Raw genomic sequence first — 20,613 nt, 5'->3', positions numbered from 1 at the left:
TACAAACAAATGGACAAATCGAAGTGAGCAATCAACAAATCAAGGGTATTTTGGAGAAAACCGTGAATACAACAAGGAAAGATTGGAGTACACGCCTTGATGATGCTTCGCGGGCGTACCGCACTGCATACAAAACTCCAATTGGAATGTCTCCATACCGCATTGTGTTTGGTAAGCCATGTAGATTACCCATTGAGTTGGAGCATAGAGCTTATTGGGCGATCAAGCAGTTCAACATGGATCTAAGTGAATCGGGAAAGAAGAGGAAGCTGGACATACAAGAACTTGTGGAGATCCGTAATGAAGCCTATGAGAATGAGGTTCTTTACAAAGAAAGGACCAAAGCATACAAGATGATTACACGCAAGGTATTTCAAAAAATTCAGAAGGTACTACTTTACCATTCTTGTTTTAAATTGATTCCTGGTAAATTAAGGTCCCGTTGGGTGGGACCATTTGTTGTAACTAAAGTTTTTGAGCATGGTGCAATAGAAATCACAAGTGAAAAAACCAGGAAGATCTTAAAGGTAAATGGTCACCGTTTGAAGCCTTATTATGAAGGATTTCAAGTCAAAAACGAAGAAGTGGAGGAAGTAATGGATCCAAAGTACCAAGATTGACAAATAGTTGGGGTCCAAGTTGAGCCAAAGACATTAAAAAGGGGCGGCTAACCGGGAGGCAACCCGGGGGTATTTTTGTCATTTCTTAATTTTTCATCGTATTCTCTTCGTTTTCAAGTTTCCAAAAAAATTTTCATGTTTAAAGAGGGTAAAAAATCATTTTCCGGGCAGTAGTGGATTGGTTGATTGCATTTCCCAAAAGTGAAAAAAATCAAATTTTTTAGCCTTTACAAAAGTTTACACGGCCGTGTAAATGCTTCCCTTTAATTTACACAGGTTGTGTAAACCCAAAAAACAAACCTGGACGTTTTTAAAGTTTTAACTCGATTTTTAACTCATTCTTTTCCCAAACCTGCAACTCCTCTTCTCCCCTTACTGCCTCTTCGAAAAAACCCTTAAAATCACTCAATCCTCCTCAATTTTGCAATTCTTCTCTTTTCTTCATCTTCTTTGTCTTGTAACTCAAATTCATCCCTTTCATGGCCGATTTTGGGGGGTTTGAGCAAATCCTAGAATTTTCGGGTATTCAAATCTCGACCTAATGCTTGAAATTTCTTGTAGGATAAGCTTGGGGAAAGTTTAGGAACGCATTGGACATCACCCTACCACCATTTTCAAGCACAAATTGGTATAATTGTTCTAACTCTTTACATGTGCATATACTTAGATTTGGGGGTGATTTTGGTGATATTGCTAGTTTTTGTGCATACTCTTGAGTTTAAATTGTCCTACATTGTGTGGAAAACTTTTTTAAATTCAATTGGACAATGGCTTCCCGTGGAAAAAGGGCTAGAATTAGGACCTCACATATAGGTGGTCAAGAAACCAATGATGACTAAGACCAACAACCCATGGAAAACCCATATGAATTTGGTCTTATTTTTTAGTCCAATTAACAAGAGATGTTGTATGCAACCCTCATTCAAAGGCTAAAAGGGGCACAAAAATTTGTGGACATCCAAGCCCTCAAATACCTTCATATCTATAAAGGTGTCCACAAGCACTTTGAGAACATTGGTTGGGAAGGGTTATTGAATCTCCATGCTGTCAGTTATCAAACACCAATGTTGGAACTCTTGTCCTTAATTGCCTTTGATTACCAGACACATATCCTCACCTTTCGTTTGCTCAATCAATCTCATCAAATACATGTTGATACCCTTTGTGATATCATTGGTGCTCCTAAAGCAAAAAGGGATATATATATATATATATATATATATATATATATATATACAGCAAAGGGCAGAAAAAATGTTGTATTTGAGCAAGACTATGGAAGGTTTTGGAGAAGTATCTCTTGTGAATATGAGTTTCAGTCAGGCACAGCCAAAGATTCTAGTATTATTCATCCGGTTCTGAAGGTCACCCACCGGATTATTGCTTCTCTCTTATTTCATCAAGAAGAGATTAGCAAGGCGAACAAAAAAAGAATTAGAAGTTTTATGGTGCATGATTAACAAGCTCGAGGAAGTCCCTCATTTCGGATGTTGGGTAGTTCAGAAAATGCTCCGAAGTGCCTTGAGAAATGGTGGTCAGCTTCATTGTGGAGGCATGGTATCTATTATAGCTGAACATCTTAGCCTCCATCTACCCAACAATCCAACCAATATAATTCCGGGTCGTACTCGTTTATCATTTGAGGTTTTGGAAATCATGCATCTCTTTCACCACCATCCCAATAGGGATGTTCATTGGATCGTCGATGGTAAAGAGTATTTACGCATCAACAGCAGAAATAAGAAGATATTAGCCTTGGCCAATGACATCCCTTCTACCAATTGGCACCTCCAATCCAACTTGGGTGTTACTGCAGCCCGTAGACCTTCAACCACCACTTCCACTCCTCTTGCTCAAACTACAACTGCAGGTGCTTCCAGCTCATCTCGCCCTATTCCTTTTCCCAAACACAACCTTTACATGGGCGAGTTTGCACGCTTAGATCATCATTACATGAGCCTCCAGCAGGAAGTAAGAGAGATTTATATGGGAGTTGCTGAAATCACCTCTGAATTTCACGACTACCGTAACCTTCAAGAAGAGCGTTGGGCCCAAGAAGAGTTGCGATGGGCTGAGAAGGATCAGCGATGGGTGGCTCAAGAGCAGCATAACCGCAACATTCATCATTTGTTGAGTGATATCCATCGAGTACTTGTGTTGCCCACCCAGCAGCTGTAGCATCCATCATCATCCCAACCCCAATGGCCTTCATTTTATCCTATTGATTATCCTTCACAATTCCCACCATATCCTCCACCATTCAGTCCTCAATAGACCGGATATGCCTCTCTCCAAGCATCGCGGACAATGCTATATTTTCAGCTTGGGGAGGGGTATCCATCCATGCATAAATCCCATTGCATGTAGGTTGCATGTAATTTTGTACATATTGCATTAATTTTATTTTCTTTTTCATTTTTCTGCATAGAAAATTTTTCAAAAGCCAAAAAGATTTTCTTTCTAATTTTTATTATTTTCTTTGCATTTTGTTTTCATCTAAATTTTTGCATTGCATTCTATAAAATAAAATATAAATAAATTAAAAAAAAACATTTTGATCCAATCCCAAGCAACCGAATCTTTTCAAAATAGTTGAGTCGGTAAATGAGTCGTATGCCTTGAGATTAGACTTGCTCTTTTTATTGAAAAATCTAAAAGCAAGGTAATCACACACGAACACACCTCCCGAAGCTACTCGTGCAAAGCAGAAAGTGAGAAGATTATCAACATTTGAGCATAACAGCACGTATGAGTCACTTCTTTGGGACATATAATTGGTCTTATGAGTAGTAATGCTCAATTGAACTTAAAATGCCAAATTCATAAATTCATAAAAAGAATATAAAATCTCAATGTCCCGAGCTTTCTAGCGCTCTAAAAGTCATTTCTGCTCATTTCCTTTTATATACCTTGCTTGGGGACATAGTTTCCAACTATACCTATGGGTCTTTGCATGTTAACTTCAGTCCCCCGAAAAATGTCTAGAAGCCCCTCACGATAATAGACTGTGAGATGTCCCACCATAGAAAAAAAGGATGAAAATATAAAGAAATAGGCCAAACAAATAAATTAATAAGAGTGTTATGTGTTATCTAAAATTAAAAATAAATAAATAAATAAATAAAATAAAAATAATATATATATATATATATATATATATATATATATATATATATATATATATATATGTTATTAAGTTAATCTGTGACCTTTGGGACTCGAACAAGTAAACTCCGAGGGGTGTTCCACACCTAATCGCCTAAAGCAAAATTGTTTGGGACGGAGTGGGTTGAAAGTTCGCTACACGGGTTCCATAGAAAGTCATGAACTTAATAACCAAATAAAGCTAATATGTGGCCTTTGAGGTTCGGGCAAGTAAACCCGAGGGATGTTTTTAAATCTAACACACTAAGGTCATTTGATCTAGATGTGTTGGTTGGAAGCCCGTTACACGGATTTCAAAAAAAGCCATGAGCTTTATTTATAGGAAAATGTAATTAGTAAGTTTGTATATATTTGTGTTTATATCTTTATTGAATAATATATCTAGGAAAAATATTTGGCTGCCAAAAGATTCCCTTGGACTTGAATTTGAACTTATGAAATTGAGACTGAAAGTTAATTACTTTGACTGGAGTAAGTGGTTTGAAATTTGTAACTAATTTGGGTAAATATAAGGGAATTTTTAGAAAAGATTTTTCAGAAAACGATTGTTGTTGACCAACAAACAGCTGGAATCAGGCATTGATGTATTTTTTGAAACAAAGATGATTGAGCATGTTTTGTCACATACAATTTCACGAGAGTAAGACCATAATTTGTTCCATTAATTGACTTGCTGATATTGAGAAGGAACAAGTGTGGTGATCTTTGATTTTGTTGAGTTGCATTAGGAAGTGGCTAAAGTCTTATTTCTATTGTTATATAATATTTTGAGACTAAAGCTAAGTTGACTCAAAGCACAACAGGTACATTCTCAACTATGGTACAAAACAAGGTTAATTGGGTTGGAAAGATCTTTATCATGTTTGTTTTAGTTTCATGCATAAAATTTCAAAAAAAAATAAAAATAAAAAATAAAAAGAATTGAATTTTTATTATCTTTTCTTCTTTCCTTTTATTTTATGTAGTTTAAATTTTTCTTGTTCTTTCTTGAGGACAAGAAAGGTTCAAGCTTGGAGAGATTTGTTAGGTGCATTTCATGCATCCATTTTGTAGTTTTAATCCATAAAAGTGCATTGCATTTAGGTTTAAACTCATGCATTTTGCATATTTTTCGGGATTTTTCATGATGTAATTCCATTCACACGCTTTTGTCATATTTCAGGGACTTTTGACGGAAGAATATTAGTTGAGATGATGAATAAAAGATGTGGATAAAGTTTCGGGACCATTGGAGCATCAAGGAGGAAGTTAAGAAGAAAATGAAGATTTTGACTTTACATAGATTTACACGGTCGTGTAAATGAAAGCTTTGAGTTTACACGGGCCGTGTAAACGCATACTCATGAGCAATTTACTTTTTGTATTTACACGGCCATGTAAATGGTCAGTTATAATTTACACGGACCGTGTAAACGTGTCGCCAGTTTTAAAACAGTTGAATCATTTGTAAAAAGAAGACAGCCAGTTCCAGGAGAAGTTAAGTCGTATTTTGGGAGAAGAAAAGGATTTTGGGGAGATTTGGGAAGTGGATAAACATTTGGAAACACTTTAATTTGCACTTTGTAAGTCGAATTGAGGATTAAACTTGTTGAATTGTAGTTTAACTTAGACATGTATGGCTGATTTCTATTTCATTTCTGATTCTGAATTCTTAAGTATGTGTTATTAGGTTTTAATTTACATTTGACTTATGTTTAATATCTAGTAATCTTTGATTTGATCTTAATTATGTGTTTGATTGATTCTCTTTTTCACTTGATCAATGAATTAGGGTTCCATTCAATCTAGTTAATCAAATTATAAAATCCGTATATGTTTTATGATTTGATGATAGTAACATACACTTGATTGGTTGAATTTAAATCAAAATAAGTGTAATCAAAGATTAAATGTTCATAATCCCAAGCTTAAGAGGAATGTTGAACATTGTTGGTAATTGTTGCAAGAACTCAATGTCCTTCAATGATTTGATGCAAGAACTTATTTGAATTGAATCAATTAAAGGAATTTTTATTTGAAGAGCATGTTTTGTATAAAATACTTTTGTCAACTTAGATATTAGAGTTTATTAATATCTAAATTACCAACCTAGACAAAACATGAGTCATAATTATATTACATCTTTTAACATAATATATGTGTAGGAATCAGAATCAGAAATGCATTTATTTTACTGAATTTTGTTTTTCAATTTTATTTCTTATGAATTTTAATTTTAGTTTAAACATAACCCCCATTTTAATATTGTTTGTATAATGTGTGAGAATATGGTTAAATAAGAAGTTTGGTATTCCTGTGAATCGACCCTGCTTACTCTATATTATAGCAGTGATTTGGGTTTTATTGTTATTATTTTATCCCATTATTTGTTGGTTTGACAACCAAACAATGATTATCTGCTGATTTATAGGAGCAGTTCTGGGTAGAAGCAATCAACATTGCTTGCTACCTAGCAAATAAATATCCATCAACTACAATTGATTGTAAGACTCCTCAAGAGGTGTGGTCTATTAAACCCTCTAAGAATTTTGGTTTATGAATGTTTGGAAGAATTGCTTATGCTCGTGTGAATGATAGTAATTTGGAGTCCAAGGCAATGAAGTACATATCTCTAGGATGTGGATCTAGAGGGAAGGTCATCGTCTGTGGTGTATAAAAGAAGGAAAGACTCAAAAAATCGTTATTAGCATAAATGTGACCTTTGAATCTACTATGTGTAACCAAAGAGGATGTGGTACAAGTTTTATGGGGAACGATTAGGGTGCTAGCTAGAGTGTCGAGTTTGCAACAAAAATCCCACACATTTTTGAAATAAATGAAGAATAGTGGGGTGACATGGAACATCATAGACGTGAGGAATCTCTTGATCAACCCAAGGAAGAAGCGTTTGGAGATGCTGATGTGAGGAAAAACAACTTGAAGAAGCTTCTGGAGAATGAGCTTGTGATGGATGATTTAGGAGCTGAAAAGAAGATAACAAGGATGGAGATTCAAAGTGATAGAAGAGCAAGATGGTTATACATTTCCCACTACATTGAGAAAATCTTGTGGTTGTTCTATTATGACCAGTCCAAACATGTTGGTACTTCTTTGGCGGTTTGAGGCAATCGGGGGAAATCTCATTGGGAGGTGGTCAAGTGGATCTTGCAACACTTGAAAGGAACGCTTGATGTTTGTCTACTGTATGGTGCCAATTCATCACATACATACTTGGTTGTATTGAGAGACTCAGACCATGAAAGTGATCGGGTGATAAGTAAATCATTGGTTGTTGGCATCATTCAGAGTCTTCTTTTGAAGGTGGAAAAACTTATCATGTTCTATGATAGGTTATGCATTTAAAAGTCTGGTGCCAAGGAGAATCCAGAAGATATGGTGACAAGGTCATTGCCCAAAGAGAAGTTCAAGCTTTTCTTGGACTTGGTTGATGTTCGCAGGAGGTAATACCCTTCAGGACTTGATGAGTGTCGAATGCTTTATAATCGATGCCTTAGAAGAGTTCGATGAGAACTTTTCTGTGAAAGCAATTTAGGGCAATACTAAAAGGATTAACCCTAGAACGATAGTCTAACCCTAGCATCATAATGACGGATGGACAGGCCGAATCTGCTAATAAAGACTAAGTGCATTCATAGTAAATTTAACACAACACATTAAATGACACAATAATATTAAGGGCTGGATACTTAAGGACGTTCTTGCACTATAGCCAAGACGTGGCGGGTTGGATGCCATAATGTGGGGACTAAAAAAGGGTCACGACTATTTTATCGGTTATTTACCAAGATGTGGCTAAAGATTGGCCAAGTCGTGACGACCATCTGATGACGGTTTTGATTTGGAATTTGACCTTGACCGTTGACTTTGAGAGTTGAGTTGGTGGACTTTTGGTCAAATTGCTAGTTTTAGAGGGGTGTACTAAGGATTTACCTTGTGTGGTTTATTAGGTGGTGTTTAGCACCCGTATGATGATTGAGAAAGCTATTTGACTTTTGGCTGTTTCGAAGTGAGTCTTCTCACTATACTATAGAATGCTAGGCTGTCTTTATGACTCTTGCATATATATGTATGATTATGTATGATGGGCCTGATTGTATTGCCTGGAACTGTATATATGGGTTGGGCCCGAATATTGGGTTAGGCCTAATTGCATAGGTTGGGCCCGAATGTGTGGGATGGTCCCGAAATCATGTATGTTGGGTTGGTCCTGTTACTTGTATGGTATGTGGTATTTTGGGTAACTCACTATGCTTTGTTCTTACGGAGGTGTCACCATCGTTTACAAAAAAAAATTATATGGCCCCAATTTTTTTGCCTTTGGCCCCAAATTGTCTAGGAGTGACCCTGTACATGACTAAGGATAAGATCTATCTCCAAATGGAAAATCCACTAGAATATTCTTAAACGTAATAAACGATGTTGTATATGTGGGTTTTTTTTGTTACTTCTTCAAGATTTATTTGCTTCCTGTTATGATTTTATGTGCTTCCAATTTAGAATACATGGTAAAAAAGGTTTCAGTCAATTTTCTATTGCTTAATATGATCAAATAGGCTAGTGCAATTTACTTTTGTGTTTCATGTTCATAAAAAGATGTTTTATTATTTTCCTATTTAAAAATATGGTGTTTATTTTAAAGGCTATTGTAGTTTACCAATCTTGTTTTGATTTGAATATGCTTCTTCTACACTACCTTATTATAACTACTTTATATATTTAGTAATAAGACTAAACAACTAATAAATGTAATGATAAACTAAACATTACTTTATGTTGATTAATATGAAAGAATGGGAAACATGACATCTTCGTAACAAAACCGATGAGTTCAAAACTCTTAGATCGTTTAGATCTTTCACAAGTACGATAAAATAATTCTAACAGTTAAGAATAAATTATGAACGAACACAGATCAGAATCAAATAAGAGCTTATGATTCAAAACTGAGTCGCGCCTCAGTAGAGCTCGATGAAGAACTTCCGCTGTAGAGGCGAGCTACGGTTTACAAAACAGTAAAGTACGAAAATAATGAAAGCGCTACCTACTAAATCTGCATGCATGCAGCTTATATACTAAACCCTAATGCAAAATAATGCACGGCTGGACAGGCCCAATACCGGCAACTAAACTAGGCTATGGACCGAGCCCATGACGCAATCCATTAGACTTAACAATCTCCTCCTTTGCGTCAAATGAGGCGAGAGATTATTTCTTCTGAGCAGGTCTCACCGTCTTTATAACTTTAAACAATTTAGGAATGATGGCGAGAAGAGTCTGTCGGAATAAAATGTACCACCTCAGCATATCGACGAACAACTTTTTATCAGCAGCACTGTTCTGGTCGCACCTTTGTATGATCTCCAAGATATGCTCTAGACAAGTCGTCGAGAAAAGGTGTTTGTCAACGAGAGCGAACATGCACTTTTGACCTTCGCCCCTGAGAAACATTATTGTGTGATACTTGGAATTAATCTTTCCCTTGATCATGGAGTTAACATTTCCAGCTCTGCCCATCGGTTTGATCGTTGGTCGCTTGTGTATGGCAGATGCAATTTCCTAGTCCATCTTTGCTACTTTGTGTATGTAGCAGACAAGCATACGCTTGACATGATCAATAATCGGCTGATACTCCTGAGGATTTGACAGAAGAATGTTGTTGAGGAGTATCCAATCATGGGGGTTGAGGTTTGGTAGATCAGCAAGGGAAAAGTGGTAAACGGAGCCTTTGGTTCCTCTAGTCACCCTAAACTTGACATTGATGAATTTCCCTGCTGAATAGGGTTTCATCACTTTGACGGTGGTTATCTTCTTCGAACTCCATGTCTGGTATTGAGGTTGAGCGAACTCCAGGTAAAATTCTAACAGATCCCTATCTACCTTCGGGTCTAGAGATGGAATGGCAGCAGTTGAGTTGAAACAATGGAAGACGAATGCCTTTCTAGTGATTGGCATGTCGAACTGCGCATCCCTGGAGTTGTCAAGGCTGAAAGACATTATTGGCTCAAGCCATAAAACAGCTGGCTCGTCAATCGCACACCTCTGAAGTGAGTTTTTAGTCCATTCAGGGAACATGGCCTTTTTCTTTTCAAGGAGCTCCGCCTCCTTTCGCTTCTGTTCTAGCTCAGCTCGCTCCTTCATTGAAATTTCTTCAGTTTGTTTTTGTGAAAAAGCAACATTTGGGATAGGCTTTCTAGGAACTTCAACGTAGACATCATCTTCATTTTCGGTATCATCTTCACCGATTTTCTTCTTTTTCTTTTCCTTGTTACTGACCAAAGCTTCATTACCCTTCGGTTCAGCAGGTGGCTTGGAGCTAGATGGAGGAGGTTGGTTTGTCTCTTGTTTCTCTTGCTTGAACTCTTTCTCTCCCCTTTGTTGCGGTTGGAACCCAGTCACTGGAATACCCTCGATACGACTGAGGACGTCTAGGGCCGGTCAGAGCTTGTCTGCTAAATGCCTTTGGGTGGTGACAGTGACAAGTGGATCATGACCTTCAATGAGATGAAGAAGAATGGAGTGAACGTCTGCTGCAGAACTCCTAATAACTTCCCTCTCTGATTTGAGGTCATCAATCTCAGCATGAGAAGATCGCAGCTTGTGTGTTTGTAATTTAAGCTGATTTGTGCGTCTGGCAAGCTCATCCATAATCCCATTCTCCATAGCTAAGTCCGTTTGTAGTTGAGATAAGCGTTCGTTAACATTAGCATGGAACGCTTCATTCGCCTGTTCAGTAGCGTGGCGTGCTGCTTCAACCTTCGAGCACTCGGACTGAAGAGTCTGTTGAAGAGTTTCTACAGAAGAAGTAACTGTAGTAGCGTTCTTGGCAGTAGCAGCCTGCAAAGAATCTAAAAAGACGTGAGCCTGGGAAGCTAGTTTATCGACTTTTGCGGTCGCTTCCTTGCACTCCTTTGCAGATGCATCAACAGCTTGAGAGGCCTGTTGACACTGAGAAGTGGAGGCTTCAATAGCCTTGGCTGCATCATTTAAGGAAGCTGAATGTTCAGCAACAACTGAAGAGAACAGAGCCTTCAATGCCGCATCTGAATAAGCGCCTGAGGAAGTAGAGGAAAGCAGTTGATCCAGTTTTTCGTTTACCGCTTTGAGATGACGTTTGGTGATAGGCTCGTCGCCATCATCCTCACTTTGTACTCGATAAGAACTGAAGTATGTGGAGTCAAACTCCAAGTCCTCACTGCCCAAAATTCAGGTTGTTTCTATAGAAGGTGTTGGTTATAAGGGTTTTGAAGAAGCGGGAGGTTCGGTTGTTAGAGGAGGTTCGGTTGTAAAGGTAGATTCGGTTACAGGCGGTTTGGGAATAGTGAAGGTAGGTTCTGTAGTGGCAGTAGAGGTTGTGTCTGTGAAGATGGGAGTGGCGATAGGTATTGAAGTGAAAGGTTGAGAGATGGTTGTTTGAGAGATAGGAGGGATAGAAACAGGGATGGTAATAGGTGGAGGTGAAGGAGGCAATGAACGAAACAGAATTTCTGGAGTTGGGGAGCGAGGTGGAGTATCCCCTCGGCCCGAAGCCTCTTCATCTGAACTTTCGTTCTCAGAATCTGATGATAGAGCTTTCTTCTGGTTAGGAGGAACGTATTCTGAATCCGACTCGCTGGAGGATTGAAGAATGAGTCTCCTGGCAGGCTTCTTCTGCTTTTTGAGTTGTAGTTGAGAAGGATCTGCTTTATCAGTTTTCCTCTTCTTGGGAGTCTGCCCCTTGGATGGTTTTGCTACAGGTCCCTCCTTTTGCGGTTCAGGTTTCTTGCCCCTTTTGGCTGGTTTATCAGCTTCTTCAATAGAACGAAGCATTGTAGGAGTAAGTCCACGCAGACCAACAGACTTGCGTTTCCGGTACTGCTGAAGAAGATTGCTTGATGCTGAGATAGAATCAAGCATTGTTTCAGGAATGGAGCCGATGTACGAAAACTTTGTGGGGTCAGTGATGATGATCTTCGTCGTATGGAAGGTGGCGATTGAAGAAAGCAAGTGATCCGCCATTATTGGGACGCGATTGCGATCCATTGCCCACTTGGTGATAATGGTCCAGAAACGCCCACATGAAATTTCAGAGTGCTTTGATGAAGAAAGTAGACTTTGAACCAGGTGCTGCCAAATTATAGACCCATAGTCAAGATTGAGCCTGTTGTACAACCCATACAGCACTGTCATGAAGGCCTTGCTAGCACCGTCAAAACCAGCACTTCGCTCAGATAAACCCTTGAACAAGAGTGTGAATAGGCCAATCCATTGAGGAGGAAGGCAGGACTTCTTGAACTTTGTGATGGTTGTTAGGGTTTCAGTATACCCCATTTGATAAAACATGGTGAACAGTTGGCCAGTGGTAATGGAGTCAGGGTTTACCAGAGACGGATCTTGTGAGAGACCGACTAGGGCACAAAATTGGCTCTTGGAGATAGAGACCTTCTCATCGTGAAGCTCGAAGTAGATATGCTCATTGGCTTTGTCGTAGAATGTCGTGGAGTAGACATGGGATAAGAACGACATTGGCACAATTTCAACCTTTGTCAGTGCATCGACAAGTGGTGAGTATTTGAGACACTCAACCACATAAAGCATATACGGCTCATAAACGAAGGGAGTGAGATCGATTATTAGGTTTTGTTGGGGTTTTATTGTGAGGAGGGATTGACGAACTGAGGTATCATGAACAGATGAAGATTCTGCCATTATAGGAGCTTGAGAATGATGATGAACAGTTGCAGAAAGTAGTCGAGTTTCTTTGAGAACTTTTTGGAAGTGATAAAGGTAGAGAGAGTACCATTCCAATTCCTTTTATACGTACAGGGATGAGAGAGAAGAATCCGGCTGAAATCTTGGATTATCTCTAAAAACGCGCCTGACTTGATGTGAGAACAGTTGGCATGCCGAAGGTGAGGCAGGAGAGAGAAAAATGTTTCCCCTTTTTCACGCCTTTTGATAAAAACTCAACTTTTTCAAATCGCCAAACCGTTTGAATTTCTGCTGAGTCAGCGACCTTTTCAACCCAATCGTTTCACCGAATAACGCTTGAGTGTTTGTGCCTTGATAATCTGTGTAAAACTTAGAATTTTGGAAAATTAAAAATTTTCATGCAAAGGGTGTAAAAGATAAAGAAATAAAACTAGTATTTTGTGATTGACTGTGATGTCGTATATAGACATAAAGCAATTGATTCTGGGCAAAAATCACTTCCTTCAAAGTCAAGAGAAACATTGAAGTGCTTGCTTGGTTTCCCATGAAATAACGATCAATAACTTGTTCAGAAGTTTTGAAAGGCATCTTTTAAAGGATAAAGTGGGTGGCTTTCGCTTCAATTCATAATTTCGATACTTAACATAAGATCAAAATAGAACGAAGTACTTGTGAGATCATTGTGATCTGTTAAACAAGTAGGTGAGAAATAATTTATAGTGACAAGTGAGTTTAAGAAATCTCAAAAAAATAAACTGAATCTTTTAGGGTTAGAGACACCTTGGTGAAAGGCAATCTAATAAAGATTACTCAAAAAGAAAAAGAGATTTCCTTGGGTAACAAGTAATATCATGAATTATTGAATTCACCGTCAATTCATTAGTGGTGTTGAATTTTGGGTTTCACTTAGTGCATAATGGCATGAAACTAAGATCATGAATGCAGATTTTGTATAACCATAAACCTCAGTGGTTAAAACTGAGAGTCTTACGGGTTATATTGATGAAGTGAAATATAATGGAGAAATAGGATGGAGATGGTATAAGAATCGAATGTACCTCTGCATATTAAATAAAAGAGAGTCCAAGCAGATAACTCTAAACTCAGTTTGAGTAGAGTAAGGTAGCGCATGTTTAGAGTGAACTTGACAGCCTAAATTGGGAAAACATGATTGGTGTTGGTCACGTTATTAAGGCTTCACTCAGAATCAATTGAGGCTTGAGTCTACATATAGCAGCATGCTTCTAGGGACACCTAACTAACGAGAAAAAAAAAATTACCTGTCGTAGATGCATTATTGATAATCACACTTAGACAAACATAAAAACGTTAGAAATACGAAAAAAAAATCAAACAAAGAAAATGTTTTTGTGTTTTTGTGAGAATTGAATAATTGAAATAAAACAAAAAAAAATATTTTTGGGATTTCATTAGTAAAATAGAATAAAAATAAAATAAAAATTCAAACGAATACACTCGAAACGCCTTAAGAAAGATTATAGCAAGTTCAGAAGGACCGAACCCGAAATAAACCGAACGCTCGGTTCATATAGGTTCATATAGGTTCGCTCTATTTCGCTTGTTACCTTTAAGAGAGCGAAGGCGATTTTGGTACTGACTCGGCTTGCATCATTCCTAGGCCTTGTAAGATTTTATTAAATCTTGCTTCAGGTAAAGCCTTTGTGAAAATGTCTGCCAGTTGATCAGTCGTTCTTACGAAGTGAATTTCGACGTTGCCATCTTCGACGTGATCCTTGATGAAATGGTACCTTAGTGCGATATGCTTCGTCTTCGAGTGTTGCATTGGGTGGTGACAAATTCTGATTGTGCTTTCGGAGTCACAGTATAGGGGGATTTTCTTCATGTTCAAGCCATAATCCCGTAGATGACTTTGTATCCATACGACTTGAGATGTACAAGATGTCGCAGCAATGTATTCGGCTTCTACAGTGGATAACGTAACACAAGTTTGTTTCTTTGATTGCCAACTGACTAATTTGCCATCCAAAAATTGACATCCTCCTGTAGTAATTTTTCGATCCAATCCACAGCCACCCAGATCAGCATCTGAAAATGCTTGCACGAAGAATCCAGAGTTGGCTGGATACCATAGACCTAGAGATGAAGTTCGCTTTAGATAGTGAAAGATATTCTTCACTGCTTGAAGATGAGGTTCTCGTGGGTTGGCCTGAAATCGAGCACAATAACAGACAGAGAACATGATATCAAGTCTACTGGATGTGAGATACATTAAAGACCCGATCATTTGTCGATAAAGCGTTGTGTCAGCTGCTGGTTTCTCCAATGATGGTGTGAGTTTCGTTCCCAAAGCCATCGGCACTTTTACCTTGGAGTCTCCCATCATTTCAAACTTGGTGATCAAAGTCTTGGTATATGCTTCCTGATTAATAAAAATGCCTTCGGGTCCCTATCTAATATTCAATCCAAGAAAAAAATTAATTGGACCCATTGAGCTCATCTCAAACTTAGTTTCCATCAACTTTCGGAATTCAGCTGTTAGGCTAGGATTCATGGAGCCAAAGATGATGCCATCAACGTAAATTTGGACTATCATAAGGTGGTTACCTTCTCTCTTACGGAAGAAGGTTGGGTCAACCGAACCTTGTTTAAATTTATACATTTTTAAGAAACGAGTAAGAGTTTCATACCATGCTCTGGCAGCTTGTTTCAGGCCATAGATAGCTTTGTCGAGGATATAGCAGTGATCAGGATACTTCTCGTTCACAAATCCTGGTGGTTGCTCAACATACACGGTTTCTTCAAGTTCACCGTTGAGGAAGGTGTAACGCCTGTGTTTCCGGGCTTGCCATTTTTAGCAATGTAATAGTCTAGGTTAACCTTTGTAACCCGTTTTGAAATAATAGAAGTGTATTATTTGAGTATTATGTGTTTTGTGCTTAATTGCTTAATTATGTCGTTTGATTAATTAAGAATAAAAATAAGCGTCAAAATTTAAGTGTAAAATAAACTTGATATCTATGGTTAATGTTGTATTAGTTGAAACGAGGTTTCCGAATATATATAGAACGCTCAAATCTGACTTCGTATGAGGAAGTTACGATTTATCGAAGTTTCGGCTTAGCCGTATGCAGCCTGAAATACTCGATTTGAGATCGAGCGGTTTTTAGCCGAAGCAATCTAAACGAGAATTGAAGATCTCGTTGTTGGTATCGAAGCGATAAAAAGTTAGGCGAGAACGGATGTCAAACGAAGAAGTTATGAATTTATAACGAAGTTTTTCTGTCCCGGCCTATTAAAAATAAAGTTAAAATTAGCCGACGGAGTCTAAACGAAAGTTGTAGAGCGTAGTCTCACCTTCGCGTGGATATAAAGAACGTCGAAAACGGAGTTCGTATGAAGAAGATATGAATTTCGAAGTTTATTAAATAATTTGTATTTAAATTTAATTATAAAACCCGGTATTATCCGAAGGGGGAGTCACCGAGCATATCCGAAGTACGCCCAGCGTACTGCTGTACGCCCCGCGTACAGCGAAGCATGACGACCTTCGCACTCGAGTTCTTCGGATGACGAACGCAATGACGATTTCGGACCAGTACGCCCCGCGTACACCGAGGCTCCAGCCTCCTATAAATAGAATGCGAGGGTTCCGGGCTTATTTGCTCATTTCTCCTCCATTTTGTGCCGAAGCTCTGCGGGTAAACCCCCGAAGCCATCCCGACGCCCCGAATCTCATATCCAAGTTAAGAAGGAAGTTTCGCGCTCCCGAGATCCCGAGAAGTGCGATTCCCGAGCCGAAGCTCTGCCCGCGAGAAGTTCGATTTTTGTGAAGATCTTCCAGATCTGCTGAGGATTACTACTTCTGCAAGCCGTAGTGCTGTCTGATCATGCGAGTGTATACTACCTTTCATAAACACGATAATAATACAAGTATGGTTCGAGTGTATTAAGTGTATTGTTGTTTATAGGTGTGAGTGTGTGGTTGCTTTCTTCGAACGCATAATTATGAAGTATTTTATACGAAATACGTGTTATGTGTATATTTTGTGTTATATGTGTGATTGTATATTCACTCTCTTCTATCTCATGGAACTGATTTGTTTTCTATGAAATATGTGTTATGTGTGTGTGCCTCATCTATTATGTGGAATATGTATTGATCAAAGCATGCTATACAGGTTTTTATCCATGTATAAAAATGTATATTTTATCTACTAATATGTTGGGTAGAACATGGGTAGATAGTTGGTGTGTAATAAACAGATGAGACGCCTCGTTGTTGTTTGATTTAGTCATCTAGCGGAGTTTAGATGACGACCACGGACTTTTCTAGATAGTCTTGTGGAAACATTAGCAGGTTCGCCACCTGTAGGTGTTAATGAACTTGGGTGTTCATTCGCTGTACTCCATCCCCCTCATGGTTGCCTTATTTGACTTATATTGCTGAGGAACCCCCGAAGCATGTGTTGTCGCCCCGATGAAATATTCTTAGACTAGGTCCCTTATGATAGTTGTCTTAGGGACGTAAAGTGAGAATAACGGGAATGGGTAATTGGGTTATTGTTGGTTGGTGGAAATTAAATATAATTATTTATTGTGGGTTGAAAACCCTATATGCTCACCAGGCTCCCAAGCCTGACCCACTCAGTTTTATTTGTATTACAGGAAGTGGCGCAAGGGCATAAGATGGACGAACCATCAAGTTGTTTTGTTTACAAGTCTGTATATGTATATATTTGTTGAATGACTTGTAATGTTATCGTTTATGCTTATTGGTTTGTATCGGAACATGACACCCCGAGTTTTGATTATATAATGAAAATACATTTCTTTTATGAAATGCTTTGGTAAACATTGTTTTATCACGTTTGTTTTTGGGAACAAATTCCGCAACTCTTTCAAATCAAAAGGATTTACTCTGAAATTATTTAAAAAGCATAAATGAAAATCTGTCTTTTCTGGCCGAGATTTTGGGGATGTCACAGTTGGTATGAGAGCATTAGTTTAAGCGAACTAGGAATTTGTAGAATTTCTAGACTTAAACTTAGAATGCTAAGTGAAGTTTTGAGATGTGTGTATGTTATGTTTTAGACACGAGCACTAGTTTATTTTAGGAAAGTTGCCTAAAATGCTTTTATGTGCTAAATGTTATATGTTGTCGTATATGATATTATTTGTTCGGATCTATGGTCTGTTGCCGACCGGATCTAGAAACTTTATGTGTGTAGGATTCTAAGCGTACGTCTACGAATTTAGAACTAGCATGTAAACGTTTCGGAGCGATAAGGATGATTTGAATATCTATCGTGAATGAGGATCTAATTTCACCTTATTCGGTGTGTAGATCAAAATGGTGAGAACAAGAAGTGGAGTTGGAAATGCTGATGAAAACAGGAATCAACCACCAGTGATTGAACAAGTACCTGTCGTAGCAGCAGCACCTGAGCCAATAACCATGGCTGGTGTGCAAATGATGATTCAAACGATGTTGGATCGTCAGATGGATGAAACTAGACGGTTTCTTCAACAGAATCGTGAAGAACTATCAATTCGTGTGGAGGAGCCTGAATTAAATGAAGGGCACTCGGAAGGTGGAAACTTCAGTAGGTCTGTTGGTCAAGCCAACCCACCGATAGTTAGGCAAAACAACCATGATGGAAGGAATGATGGAATGGGATGCAAGTACAAAGACTTTCTAACTTGCAAACCATCGACCTTCAATGGAAAGGAGGATCCGATTGGAGTTATGGATTGGATCTCCGAAATGGAGTTAGCCTTCATGACTTGTGGCTGCAGAGGCAAGTTGCAGACTATCTATGCAGTGCGACAATTCCGGGGTGGAGCCGTTCGTTGGTGGAACACTCTAGGGAAGACTTTGAGCCCTAATGAGCCACTACAATTGACATGGTCAGAGTTCTTGGTGCAGTTCAAACGCAAGTTCTGTTCAGCCCAAAATCTGTTGGAACTAGAGAATAAGTTTTTGGCATTGACGAAAGGCAGCATGTCAGTTGATGAATACACCAATAACTTCACCGATAAGATGGAGTTTGCCTTGCGTATCGTCCCAGACGAGTTGACAAAGGTGGACCGGTATGCGAAGGGACTCCCATGGGAGTACGAGGTGCTAGTACGTCAGGCACATACTCTAGAGGCAGCTATCTGGGCTGCCAAGTCTGTTGAGAACATGATTAAGGGGAGAACCACCAACAAGGTTGAGGTTGGTGAGAAGAGAAATTTTCAGGGAACATCTGGTTCCGGTAAGAAAAGCAAATTTTCGAAATCTGATTCGAAAAAGTTTGGTGGAGGAAAAGGAGGCGAAGCGAAGTGGTGTGATAAGTGTAAGAAGAAGCACTTTGGGAAATGTAGCGAGGATGTAACCTGCTACAAGTGTGGAAAGGTTGGACATTTTTCCAATGAGTGTCCGAAAAACAAAAGGAAGTGTTTTGGTTGTAATGAAGAGGGGCACATTTTGAAAGACTGTCCGAAGAAGAAAGAGGCAGCTAGGCCCAACATTCCACCAAAGCCGAAGGCGAGAGCCTTCCAGATGACACTCGAGGCCGCGAAAGATGAAGCTGATGTCGCTTCAGGTACCTTTCTCGTAAACGAATTACCTGCTCAAATTTTGTTTGATTCTGGAGCCAACTACTCCTTTATTTCGCATGAGTTTGGTAGAAAGCTAGCTTTGCCTGTTGATAGACTAGATAATGCTTTATTAGTCGAAGTTGCTAGTGGCAAGTTTGTACCTGTTAGCCATCGTATGAAAGACATCTTAATCGACCTTAATGGGAATAAGTTTCACGAGGAATTATTGTCTATCGAACTTAATGGTTTCGACATCGTGTTGGGAATGGATTGGCTTAGCGCCAATGATGCCGAAATTTTGTGCAAGAAGAAAATAGTTAAAGTAAACCCGCCTAGGAAGGATTCATTTATGGTGTACGGGGACAAACGGCGAGTAAATTCTGGAATCATTTCTCTAATGAAAGCCAGAAAGTGTTTGACCAAGGGATGTACATCATATTTAGCATTCGTGATTGATGCTAAGAAGGAAAAGAAGGTGATGCAGAGTATTCCAGTGGTGTGTAATTACCAGAAGTATTTCCCGAAGATCTTCCTGGATTACCACCTGATAGACAAGTGGAGTTCAGACTTGACTTGTTACCAGGAACCACGCCAATAGCAAAAGCACCTTATCGATTAGCACCGACGGAGATGAAGGAGCTGATGATGCAACTTCAGGAGTTATTGGACAAAGGTTTCATTAGACCTAGTTCATCGCCCTGGGGAGCTCCGGTGTTATTCGTAAAGAAGAAAGATGGAAGAATGAGAATGTGCATCGATTACAGGGAGCTGAACAAGGCAACAATAAAGAATAGATATACATTGCCAAGGATTGATGACCTATTTGATCAATTGCAAGGTTTGAGCTATTTCTCGAAGATCGATCTAAGGTCAGGATATCATCAGCTAAAAGTAAGAGAGCAAGATATCGAGAAGACTGCATTCAGAACTAGATATGGACACTACGAGTTCTTGGTTATGTCGTTTGGACTAACCAATGCTCCGGCAGCATTCATGGATTTAATGAATAGGGTTTGTAATCCGTTCCTTGATAAATCTGTGATAGTGTTCATAGACGACATTCTGATTTACTCGAAAAGCCAAGAGGAGCATGGCAGACACTTGCGAGAAGTGTTAGAAGTCTTGAAGAAGGAGAAGCTGTATGCAAAGTTCTCTAAGTGTGATTTTTGGATTCGTGAAGTCCAATTCTTGGGTCACGTGGTCAACCAAGAAGGGATAATGGTTGATCCAGCAAAGATTGAAGCTGTGATGAAGTGGGAACAACCGAAAAGTCCCACGGAGATCCGAAGCTTTGTAGGATTAGCCGGATATTACCGAAGGTTTATCCAAGGCTTTTCTTCGATCGCTAGTCCATTAACAGCTTTGACCCACAAAGGAGCTACTTATGCTTGGAGTGATAAGCATAAAGAAGCATTCGAGAAGCTAAAGAAGAAGCTATGCGAGGCACCGATACTTTCTTTACCCGATGGAGTTGAAGACTTCGCTGTTTATAGCGATGTGTCTGGGGTTGGATTGGGTTGTGTTTTGACCCAAAGAGAAAAGGTGATAGCATATGCGTCTCGACAGCTGAAGGAGC

At 38.9% G+C, this 20,613-nt stretch overlaps 1 protein-coding gene across 1 annotated transcript; it reads left to right on the top strand.

Annotated features, from left to right (window-relative positions):
* The first annotated feature begins 146 nt into the window (after window positions 1-146).
* On the top strand, window positions 147-620 carry LOC145095746 (uncharacterized). The gene has a single exon (XM_079033577.1). It carries the CDS (start codon window positions 147-149, stop codon window positions 618-620), a length of 474 nt encoding a protein of 157 aa, XP_078889703.1.
* The last annotated feature ends 19,993 nt before the right edge of the window (window positions 621-20,613 follow it).

The sequence above is a fragment of the Lactuca serriola genome, chromosome 3, assembly GCF_051521515.1.
Source record: "Lactuca serriola cultivar US96UC23 chromosome 3, Lser_US96UC23_V15, whole genome shotgun sequence".
Classification (NCBI taxonomy): Eukaryota; Viridiplantae; Streptophyta; class Magnoliopsida; order Asterales; family Asteraceae; genus Lactuca; species Lactuca serriola.
This window is presented reverse-complemented; position numbering and strand designations above follow the sequence as displayed.